This window comes from Antedon mediterranea, chromosome 6 (genome assembly GCF_964355755.1).
Source record: "Antedon mediterranea chromosome 6, ecAntMedi1.1, whole genome shotgun sequence".
Classification (NCBI taxonomy): Eukaryota; Metazoa; Echinodermata; class Crinoidea; order Comatulida; family Antedonidae; genus Antedon; species Antedon mediterranea.
In genome coordinates, this window is record NC_092675.1 from 31,041,079 (window position 1) to 31,053,792 (window position 12,714).

Sequence of the window (12,714 nt, forward strand, 5' to 3'; positions counted from 1 at the left end):
CGTCCCCCTCCCCACCACACATCATGAAGCGACAACATCAATGCATCTGGTGATGTGCTGGAAACGACCCCAAAAGGCTGTGGTAGGGCCTTAGTGCTGAGGCAGGGAGAGCACATTTAACATCATTTGTTTTTTGTGGCTCTCGCCACCTGTATGTTTATGTTTAAGGCGCTCAATTTTAATCAGAAAAAAAGGAATTCAGGTTACACATGATAAAAAGCTGCCGATTGTGTCTGAGCCGTTTTTATTTTTTCCTATAGGCCTAAATTTTTGCGATCTAATTTTCAAAGTGAATTTAAAAGGCATACGGTATAGATGGTGTCGTATGATATTTGTCCACCGAGTGTGACGTGCCTATTACACCGCACTCAAAGGCACTTATTTCTTTGACGCGGCATAGATGGGCTGTCGTAAATTTAGATGGTATTTCCCCTTGTCTATTTTTAGTGTTTTTCCGACAACTTCTTGAGGTGTTGGTCGGCGAGATGTAAGAGAATGTTATTCAAGGTTTGGTTTCTAGAAATAGTAAGTCAATTTTATTTCTTAACCCGGTTTATGCTGTATACAGTAGTACTATGTTTTTTATTTTACGTTCTACGTTATTTTTAGATAGCTAGCCCAAGAGCTATTACTACTGTGACACTTTTGTTAGGAAATGGAAAGGGCTCTAACCATGGAGTACTCCATGCTCTAGCCTAGGCGCGCCTAGGCTTACAACAGGCCAACAGGGTAGTATTAGGTGTGTTTCCGGGTTGTAGTGAATGTGGTGTCTGATCATTTCGGCCGCCAGTCATTTCGGCCGCCGGTTATGGAACGCCCAAAATCATGAAACGCCAAAAAAGACAAAATATGTATTATTCATTTCGGCCGCCAGAATCGTCAATATTGTTAATAACGTATGGCACGCCTTAATTGTCAAAAAGGGTGTATACATGTGCCTATCGCCTGAATAGACGTGTGTAAATGGTGTCAATGAAATCGATCGCGTTTGAAATCGGTCGCGATAAAATAAACATCCGGTATTTTGTATGGAGCGCCACTAGATACGCTTTTTATCCTATTAGTTACATTTAAATATCGGTCGCGTTTTATTTTGGTCGCGCTAATTTGTATACGGCGCATTAGATACATTTTTAATGAAAACGTTCATTATGTTTTAGTTAATTTTGAATATTGGAATTTCTAATAATACTGTTTGACATTTTTTTAAACCTCGATCGTTATTTTTTAAGTACAGTAAATATAAATATTTATCTCATTATTTATAAATAATTTGTGTTTCCATTTTATCTTACAGGTTTTAATGAATTGTAATGTGACTGTTCTTTTAGCATGCCGTTGTTTAAGGTTTTGAAAATAAATAATAATCTAATAGTTAAAGCCCCATTCCCTACGTTTTTTAGATCTAATTTAAGATCACAAACTATATTTAATGTAAAAATAATACTATATGGTCCTATTGCGATAACTTTTTTCGTCTTTAAACGGTTAAAAATGTGAAAAATAAATCGATTTTAATAATTATAGCGGCCCGCTATAAATCCCAAAATGCATTGCGCGCGGATTGATATTGTTGTTTTTCACCTGTAATTCGCCCACTTTTCGATCGATCGTGAAGCCAAAACAAATGGAAGACTCCTAACTTTTCAGCGAAAATACCGGGTTTCCCCCAATTTGTATCAACGGAGTCTGGCAAAAATAGAAAGATAATTAATGCAGCAACTATACAACGTCAGGCTAGGTATATAGCTAGCGTACGATGTTCGTACGTTACCGATGTTTACCAGCTAGGCCTACAAAACTAAGCCTAGCTAGGCTAGGCCTGAGACCGTCCACGAGAGGTCGATCGCCGCGAGCTACTTAGGTAGTGCATTGTTTCTCACTTTTTATCATAATTTACCATAAAACGTACATTTAAGACAAGGAAAGACATGGTTTAATGTTTTTAAAGTGATATATATGTATTATTTTCCAAAAAACGTCCAAAATTGCAGGGAAGGGGTCTTTAAACAAGTAGCACAGTTAATTACGAAACTCGTTCTATACCTGCAAGTGGATAGCTCAATGAGGTTTATGCAATAAAGGAATTTGATGCATGATAATGATTTTTGCATTCGATATCCGCCACTCTGACGTGAGCATGGTTTAGGATAATAATAAAGTATATAGATAATATTCCGTTATAAATCAATCTACCAGCCCTACAGTAGGTCTATGATGTACAATGATGATAGATGTGAGAATAATGTATGGATAATAAAGGTGGATACGATTCTCAAAGAGGTACTGATATTTAAACATTTAGATTTACGAACGTCGTATGGATGTTATGTGAGACTACTTACTTAATTATTTACATTAAATGATTATTGTAAATAAAGAAATAAAAGATATTTTTCAAATTAAAATCTACACTATAGTATTTACGTACAGTATACGTAAATTATATACATCGTTTCACAAAAACATGTGCAGGAGGCCTATAGACGTTTTAAAAGTATGGTTGTTAGTAATAGACGTCATCTTTAGCTGGCCATGGACAACGATCGTACGTGTTTTGTCCATGATTTGACACACTAACAAGTGCGTGCTTTTTAAAAAGGGGAAACCCCGTCAGCAAAATAACTCATTGTTAGAGGAAACAGCTGCACGATCATAGAAGGCGCATCTCCAATATGACTTATTCGGGGGTTTATTTCAGTAACTCGCCTTTTAACCATCCGCATATAATGATCATTTTTACTAACAACTATTTTTAATCACACAGCCGATTTATGACTTATGGGGGGATTAGTTTAGTAGTTTTAACTAAAGTATTTCTACACGACTTATTTTATTTCACAGTGGTTGTTGTGGGTGGGGGGTGGGGGGGGGGGGGCTGAGAGGTTGTAGGGCTCAGGAAGAAGCCGGCGAATGATAGTAAAATAGCGCAACTCTATACAAATCAAAAAGTATGATCGTTTTTGTTGCTTGCTGTTTGAATACGCACGTCTATTCAGGCGATAGGCACATGTATACACCATTTTTTATAATTGAGGCGTGCCATACATTAACAATATTGACGATTGTGGAGGCCGAAATGAACAATACATATTTTGTCCTTTTTGGCGTTTCATGATTTTAGGCGTTCCATAACCGGCGGCCGAAATGACTGGCGGCCGATATGCACTGTGACCGTGAATGTACAGGTATATTTTAGCCCGAGAAACTCAAACGCATTCAATCACTCGTTTTAATCGTTGATGATTGAATGTTATTCCTTCTTTCTTTGAACATACATATTCTAATTGCTTTGTACATAAATAAAATAAGATATAACAGGAACTAGGCTAGGCCTACAGTAAATAAATTAGGCCTAGTTGTAATTTTTAGAAAAAAATCAAATAACAGTACAGTAATTGTAAATTGTAAATATAGATTTAATTAAGACAATATTTAGGCATGATGTTAATTTATTGTTTTTACATAAATAACAAACATATCTTGTTTAACAACATACAATTAAGCCAAAAAGTGTAATTTTAGCTGAAACCTTATTTCCCAATAATAATAATGATGATGTGCTGCGTCTCCACTAAAAAGAGTCATGTCATTGCTGTCATTTCTAGGACTCTCTCCTCTGTCCACGACAACAGAGGCTGTACACTGTGGTAACTTCTTCATCTTAAGGTGAAGTTCTTTTACAAATTAAGTGTGTACATACAAAGAAGAATTGTTTTAACACCAGGACCACAGAGCGAGTAAGCCTCAAATCCTTGCCGATAATTATGACTATGGATTAGTTTGCTAACTGCTTGGACACTCGCCCACACTCCCTCTCTCACTCATTCCCGAAACCTGTTTCTACTTATATTTTTGTATTTTCTAGATCTAGTGAAGATGGCTGATTCTGCTTTTAACAAAGCTCTGGTTTGGTTGTCTCATGAAATATCAGAAGAAGATGAGCTTCACTGCTTACGGTTTATTACATCTTCTATTCTCAAGGCAAACTACTTTGACAGGCCTGCACAAGGAATATTTCATCTTTTAAAACAAAATAAGTTAATTTCAGAGATGAAATGGTCTATTCTGTATGAGACATTAGGATTCATGGGACGTTTAGACTTACAAGTAGAATTCAGGAAAAGATTTGACGGAAAAATACCAAAACAAAAATCGCCAGAGATATCCTCATTCACAAGAATGCTCATCGGTGTTTGTAAACATGTGTCCGTGTCTGCTGATGAATGGCAAAGTTTTATGTTTTTGTACCGACAAGAAGAAGGAGGTGCTAAAATTGATAGAGGATGTGTATATGCCTGCCTGCAATATCTCTTGGATAGAGATATTTTAAGAAATGACAAAAGTGCTTTAAACAAATTTAAACAAGTTCTGGAGACATCTCATCTTATACAAGCCAAGAAATGTGTGGAGCAGTACTGTAAGTTTAAATCTTTTGTAACATTAACACAACTATAAAGTAAAATATTGTTTGAAACTTGTCCCTGTGACCATCATTTTTTAAAGGATGCTATAGTCCATGAACAAGGATTAGATTTACTATGTAATGCCATTACACTTGAATTGAAGAATGTTCTGATGTGACTCTTGGAAGTCCTAGGTCCTTGTAATAACTGTCCCAACCACCACCACCTGCTTTTTTTCATAAAATGTTGTTAGGCAAGTTAAAATTAGTAAGGGCATGTATGTGGCAAAAACTTGTCTTGCTTTCCACAATATTATGGAACAATGATGAAATATCGTTGCCAAGAGGATATGATTTCCACAGAACCCTTTAAATGTTAACCTTGTTATTACCAATATTAGTGGGACTACAAAAGCGTACTTTTTCTTTCACCTAGCCAGTTGTTCATTTGTTGTTATTAACTATCACACATGTATTTTCTTGATGATTACCACAGTGTATATTTTTATACATTTTTTAGTAAAAGAGAATAAAAGACTTCCAGAAAGAGAAATCACACCAAAACGTTCAAGGTACAGTATTTGCTACTTTTTTTTAATGAATATGTAAAAGCCATTCTAACATAAATAAATTAATGATTGAAAAGATAAAAGGAAACCATCAAGTTACTATTTTCTGTGGTAGACTACCAATAGTTTGCCTTTAAAATACATTTCTAGAGTTATATTTATACATATTTTTATTGCCCTATTTTGTAATTTATAAAGTGAGATATTTTGCCTTATACAATTAGGCCTACACTTTTTTCATTAGTTGGCCTAAATGTTAGCAAGTGTGTTCATATTTTACACATATTATTTCACTTGAACAGTAGAACAATTGATTGTTAAGTAAGAAATTCTTACTAATCACTGATATAATGACATTTTGATACTAGAAAGTACTCTGGTGATATGTTATAATAGGTTGATTAAAGAAAAATCAAATGAAAAAAGCATTTTACACCTAGATTTCGAGAAACCCTGAGACCTTCTCTAAGCTTTGTTTGTACACAAGCACATATGTTTTTATTTATTGACTTTATTTATTTATTTGGATTTACACCTTATTAGTAGTAGTAGTAGTAGTTATTAGTAGTACAAAGTTGCATGTGTGTGTCTATTATTGCTACAACATTTGTATATATTATTTTCTCTTCTAAACAATCAGCCCTATTATTGCTAAAGCATCTGATGGACATGGTGATGATGGATCTTCTGCAAAGATTAATTCAGGTATAAAAATTTATATAAAAAGAAATAATTATGGGTGCAAAAATACAATCAGTTTCGATTGATAACCTAATAACTAAATTTCACGGCAAAACTGTACTACAACAAAGAGGCTTAGAATGATTAATTAAATTTTTAAAATAACCAAAACAAAACGCAAACAAAACCTACATAACTTATCTTAACAGAAAAAAATGATATGAATTGATGATGATATCATAACCAACTAAGAATAAATAAATGTTGTGATTTTATATTTTGTGTAATTTGTTTGTGATGTTTAGTTGTGAGTGGGTTGTGTGTCGAATATGTGATTGATAATTCTTTTAATTTTCAGAATATAAGATTTCTGGGGATCATAATATCATTGTAATTGGTTCATCAAGTGCGAATATAAAACAAGGTTACCATACTTTTTAAAATATTTTTTAAAATAATCAGTTATTAACATTTTTCACTAAAGATATAATAATATTGAATAACGCAGCAATACTTATTTAATTTTTAGCTGGATTGGTTCCATCAGGTATCCACCCAATGTCTGGCCAACAGATAGGAACAAAGGAAGAAGAACTAATGAAGGACCAACAATCAATGGTTTCTGATCATCCTGAGGATAAAATGAACAAACACCAAACATCAGTAGCTGAAGGCCAACCAATGCACCTCAAGTCAGAAATTGACGATCAAACTGACCAACAGGAAAAGGTGAATGAAGAAAGAGAACCCCGAGACTCAATGGACCAAGCAGGCACAGACTTACAGTCACAATCACCAATGCACAGACAGGAGGGAATAAAAGGTCAAATGTCGGTAACAGACAACCAAGATAGTGGAATACAAAGGGATTTATCTATAGGTTTGTCATCAACGTTTTTAATCATCTTTTTTAAAGACTTGGTTTGAATAAAATTGAATGTGTTATTGTTTTTTTGTGTCTCTTTTTAGTTAGGTTGAGGAACCCAGTTAGACAAGGCTCACCTTCTAGTTGTGATCCTTTAGCTGTTAAATTATTATTTATCATTTCTGTATTTCAAGTATGCTTAATACATTTTTTTTTTACAGTTTTCAATACAATAAATATCACATAATAATAATAAGAATTCTAACACTTTTCAGATTTTCCAAAATCATTGTCATCTTTCCCACCAACATCTCCAGAAGGTGCACGTAACCTTAAACCTACACCAGCAGCAGGTAAATTCATTTTTTTTTCTATTCATGATAATCATAATAATCAGCATAGTTTTCATAATTATATTTGTTATTTGCTATATACCAATTTATATTTTAGTATTTTGGATTAAAATGTCACAATGTTAAATTTCATTTGTATTCCAACAAGGGAAATGGTGTGAAGACAAAAGGTGCTATTGTTTCAGTAAAGATGAAATAGCACAAATGAAGGAAGAGGAAAAGAAAATAGGAAAAGGTGGTTTTGGTACTGTCTACAAAGGTAATTTCTGATGAATTAGAATTTCTTTTGTTTGTTGTGGTAGGCCCTATGCTGTATGACGTCAAGCATGGAGGTATTCATGACGTCAAGTGTAGTAGTTTTGTGAAAAGACACAAATAAGGGTGAATATAACATCAGTTTGTATAATGTTCCACAGGCTGAATATATTTAGATTTTACTCAACATTCAGAGTCAATGTTCTTTCATTGTAATACTATTTAAAGATGGTAAAAAGTAATTAATAATGTTTACCTTTCTAGGACGTTTGACACTACCTTCTGGGCAAGAAACTACAGTAGCTATTAAAGAATACTCTGAAGACATAGCTAAATTTACAGGACAAGGGGACATACAATTTGAAAAAGTATGATAAAAATTATAACTTTTAGAGGAAGATGAATCTTCCTGGTAATGGGAGAATTATTAGAAAAATAAGGCTTTTGATTTTTAATACAGAATTTTATTCAATTTCGAACAAATTCAGAAAACAATTACACAAACAAATTTTAGTTCTAATCTAATTTATTTTAGGAATTATACGCTGTAGATATATCAAAGCATTGTTTTGCAGTGACAGTTATTGGGTACTGTCTTGATGGAAAGTAAGTAATTTGCATTTAATATTTAAAGACCCCTTTATTACGTTTTGTAAAAATAATGCATATATATTACTTTAAAAACATTAAACCAGATCATTCCTTGGCTTAAATTTTTATGGTAAATCGATTGAAAGTGTGTGAATTACAGGATAAAACCAAAAATGCATGTTGGGATTTATAGCGGGCCGCTAAAAGATTAGAATCAACTTATTTTTCACATTTTTAAACGTTTAAAGACGAAAAAAGTTATCTCAATAGGACCATATAGTATTTATTTTTACATTAAATGTAGTTTGTGACCTTAAATTAGATCTAAAAAAACGTAGGGAAGGGGTCTTTCAAGAGTAATACATTATTTTAACATATTTTCTATTAATTTTCTTTATTTTGAATTAGTAATTACTTCATGTTTGCCTCTGTTGTTCAAATAAATAAATAAATTTCTATAAATGCTAAAAAATCTATATGTTTATAATTTGAATAAAATACCCTGTACCCTGTTTTATGGCTATTCATTTCTTTCATAATACCATGTAATTTTAATGTTTACACACATTTATTTTTCTTTCTTTAGATACAAAGCACTTGTTTACCCATATATGGAGAAAGGAGATTTAAAAAGGCTCATTGATGATCGTAACCCTGCCTTGACATGGCGAGTCAGACTGTGTATTCTACATCAGATCTGTCGTGCCATGTGTCATTTTCACAACTCTTTCAAAAAAAGAAATGGGTAAGTATACAGTCAACTCTCCTAATACCGGACACCTTTGTCTGGTATTGGGAATGTGTTTTTAATGGTAGAAATGAATTGGTATTGGGAGATTTGACTGTATTAAAAAAAAAATGTTAAACATTCACTAAAGAAAAAATTATTTAGTGAATACTCAAATTATTATTATTATTATTTATTTTAATATATCCACAAATCACAGAAAACAAACTGAATTGCTTGGGATTTACATAACACAATAAAAATTGCACACATCAATATACACATATAAAGACAAAAACAAATTTACCAATTAGATATCAAAAATATATGGTTGAAGAATTATTTTTAAATTACTAATTATAAAAATTATACTAATGTTTAAATGTATGTATTTTTATATTTATATATTTGCAGCCAAGATGTTATACATGGAGATATTAAAGATGACAATATATTTGTTGACAACAATTTTAATGCTTTCTTGGGAGATTTTGGTGTAGCAGAAGAAATAGCAGAAGAGCATACACACATTACAAGAATACAGGATGCATGTGCTCTTGGTTACAAAGACCCAGACAACATTGGGCATTTTACTCGATTATCTGATATCTTTCAGTTTGGAGTCTGTAAGTTTTTAAATTTTAGCTATTATAAATAGTATATTCCTGTATGGCATGGCAGCAATGATAGGTTTGTATATTTGTTCTTGCAGTAATGTTTCGCTGCCTTACAAGTAAACCTGTCCACCAGAAAGATGAAGGTTCAGAGTGTGAATCTTTAGCATCTTTGAAAGAGACACATGTAAAAGAAAATTGTGACGAGCTTTGTAACTTCATAGATAAAGTATGTGGGATGTTTAATAATAATAATAACATTTGTTTCCACAAATTATAGAGCAACATACAGAGTAACAATATAAATATACAACCAATAATTAGTATTAATACTGTACATCAACAAAATAACTTATGTTCATGAATATTGATATTCGTCAATTTTTATTTCATCTGTAGCAGATTTGTGTTTGTTGATGATTAAATAAATGATAATTTTTAAAGTCCAATTAAAGGTAGACTGTCTTTTATCCTTATTTTCTCTCATCTTTACAATGGAAAGTTTTTTGTGTTTTTGGAAATTGCTATATTTATAGCAAAAATGGTACGTTCTCTTATTATATCCATTGTTTACTTTTCAGGAAATCTGGAAAGGCAAAGATGATATAGCAAAAGAACTTGCATGCTTTGTGGTTGAAAGATGTTTGGTCAGAAAAAGGTCTGGAAAGAAGAGATGCTCTTTTGAAGACATATTTACATTGCTAGATGTAAGTAAGAACATTGAAAATAAAACAAGCCTTACCTGTATAATGAAGTTTGATTACCATATCAGCATTGGCACTTCAGGGTTAGAGGGAGAGGCAAGCCTGTAACCAAGATTAGCCACGACTACCCTTTCAATACATTTTCAAACTTTGATTGATGTTTATAACAGTAATAATAGGAAAATATTTTTAAAATATCAACATTTTGTAAATTATTTAAAAGATCCAAGCCTTTATACTAGGAAGCCTGTTTAGTAGTAAACTACTGTTCTCCCACAGTGCTCAGTATAACATATAACAAAAGCAAAAGCCTCCTGTATACACATCCTTTGTGATCCTACTACCTTTTAAGATTCTATGATTTCAGGTTGTTGTGTCAAACTGTAGTTTCTCTTAATGTTTTGTTTCCTTTCAGAAACACATGAAGAAAGAGGACATTCCACCATTTTCAAACCCTGATGATACAATGTGCGTTTGCTGCCGAATACAGAAACCCATTGATTGTGAGCAATTTTGTTTATTATATTTTTATGTGTTCATCTTGTAACATTTCACAATTAGATTTTGTTGTTTTGTTCAAGAAGGATACTTTGAGCTGAACTCTTTTTTTAATCTTTAGTTGACCCTAACTGTGGTTGCCACTTCAGATGTCCAGAATGTCTTCACAACAGCAGCCTGTCTTGCCCATGTACAGCTGAAAACCAGTAGATACTCCATGATGGAACTGATGTTCAAATTGGGTATTTTTTTGTAAATATAAGTATACTTAAAATAACCACTCAGTATTCTCCCAAACGGTGGCTCCCAACTGGATTTTAAAATGGTGTAAGATAATAAAACTATTCTACTTCATTTTACAAGGATTAAATACCAATCAGCCTATGCTGTGTCAATTTGATTGATAGAGATATTTTAGTCTTTTTGTACTGTACATCTTAAATATTGTAACTGTACTTATATTGTCTAAATTTGGGAAATGCTGCTATTGTACTGTAATATCTGAAAATATATAAAATAGCTCACTATTGAAGAGCTTATTATTTGTGACAAATACTATATAAAAATTAAATTTTGTAAATCCTGTAGTGTATTTCACCATTATACTACAGTAGTGTATGTAAAATTAGTCAATTTACTCGGTAAAAGATAATCTTACAAAAATCAATGAAAAGAATCGAATAAAGATTATTTGACAGATCTTGATCTATATATAAAATAGATTGTACAAATCACATTTTAATTAATTCCTGCAGTCAATTATTATGTAAAGGGTTTTTTTTAAACAATCAACATTCCATACTAGAATTGGATTTAATGTGTCAATAGCCAAATGAGGCTGTGTTACTGATAAAATTTAATCGGTAATTAAACGATAAAGTTCATGTGGAAACAGTTTATAACCATTAATTATCTCATTCGAATTTAACAGATAATTATCTCATTCAAATCAGATAGTTTATACAATAACTAAAATACATTTTAACCTTTGACCTGAAGGACAATTGCTGTAATTGATCATGAACATTTGACTTATCTGATTTATTAAAAGATTAACCAATAATGTTTTAATGGCTTTATAAACAAAGATAATACAGTAATATTGATTTATACATTGATTGTACTTATTTATTTATTTTTATTTTATTTTATTTTATTTTATGTCTTTAAATTATTTTGTATTAATATTTGTCCTCAGTGAGGAAATTCGGATTAGGCCCTCCACGGACCCACGGCAGCCAGCAGTGCAGCGCCTACCAGATTAGGCAATGAGAGTAAAGCATCTTGCCTAAGGATGCAATTAGTATGATAACCTCGAACCCATGCCTATCACATGCTAGTCCGATATTACCATTACACCATCACTCTCCAGTATATACAGCACCCGCCACGATTTCTAGATGGTCTCCCATCCAGAACGCAACCGGGCCAATCACTGTCCTATCAGATAGGTGGTAATCCCCCTGATACAGAGGCTATTGTGTGAACCAGTTCACCGGGGTAAACCCCTACTCTTTTTCGAATAATGAACTGGGTTCTTTAAAGTACACACAGGTTATAACTGTGTACACTGGACCTACGGTTTATAGTCCTTATCCGAGAAGACTTGTTCCACCACCAGAACTAGGAGCGAGTCGGCCTCGAACCCTTGCCGATGTTGTTGTTGGCTCTTTAGGTACGATAAACGGCGCCCCTGCCTTAACCGCTCGGCCATATGACTCGATACTTAATACATTTTTAAACAGCACGGTACGTTTTAAAAATACTACAGTCGAATGAATGTATTTTTAATGATTTGTTTTATTTGCTAAATTGTTAATAAAAGTATGATTTTATAATTTCAAAATATATAGCAAGGACTATACATGTTTTGATACAGAGTACAAATATATTTATATGTGTATTTAATGTGAACATGCAATGTTGACTTCTGTTTAAAATCATTGATATATACTTTGAATAAATTGTGAACCATTTTTTTTGTTGATAATGTATCATGATACATTTTCTATGAAATTAATAATAAATTCATTAATTCATGAAACTGATGTGTTACTAATTTATTTTCTTTATTAATTTATATTGCAATTTTTGTATGCAATTGGACTTTACCGTTGAGTACTTTACTTAACAAAAAGTTTCCAATTGAATATGACAATTGGCAACTCAATAATCTGTATAATGGTCTACAGTATTTTAAAGAGAACAGCAGTCTACTCAAAAATATATCACAGATTTTGGATTATTAGTGGTGCAATAATAGAAATTCATCTTTCAGTACGTATTGTTCAGAAATCTCCATGTGAACCCATTTGAACCAGGACATGGGAAAAAAAGTCACCAGAACAATGTATTGACATTTTAATTTATCGGTAATTATATCACACAAATATACAGTTTTATTTAGATCTAAAAATAAATTCACGTGTGACGTATGTACTCTCTTTTTTCT

At 32.4% G+C, this 12,714-nt stretch overlaps 1 protein-coding gene across 3 annotated transcripts; it reads left to right on the forward strand.

The window, feature by feature from the left end:
* Nucleotides 1-465: 465 nt before the first annotated feature.
* Nucleotides 466-12,234, forward strand: LOC140052202 (uncharacterized). Of its 3 annotated transcripts, none has more exons than XM_072097655.1 (16): nt 466-525; nt 3,869-4,420; nt 4,926-4,977; nt 5,615-5,679; nt 6,014-6,079; nt 6,185-6,535; nt 6,796-6,873; nt 7,022-7,132; nt 7,393-7,496; nt 7,664-7,734; nt 8,306-8,464; nt 8,861-9,072; nt 9,159-9,289; nt 9,642-9,767; nt 10,180-10,267; nt 10,384-12,234. In XM_072097655.1, exons 2-16 carry the CDS (start codon nt 3,880-3,882, stop codon nt 10,470-10,472), a joined length of 2,244 nt encoding a protein of 747 aa, XP_071953756.1. In that variant the 5' UTR covers nt 466-525; nt 3,869-3,879; the 3' UTR covers nt 10,473-12,234. The 3 variants fall into 3 exon arrangements, 2 of the variants coding, with proteins under 2 accessions (XP_071953756.1, XP_071953757.1); XM_072097656.1 differs by lacking the exon at nt 466-525 and adding an exon at nt 1,319-1,347; XR_011845591.1 differs by lacking the exons at nt 10,180-10,267; nt 10,384-12,234 and having other exon boundaries at nt 9,137-9,289; nt 9,642-9,754.
* The last annotated feature ends 480 nt before the right edge of the window (nt 12,235-12,714 follow it).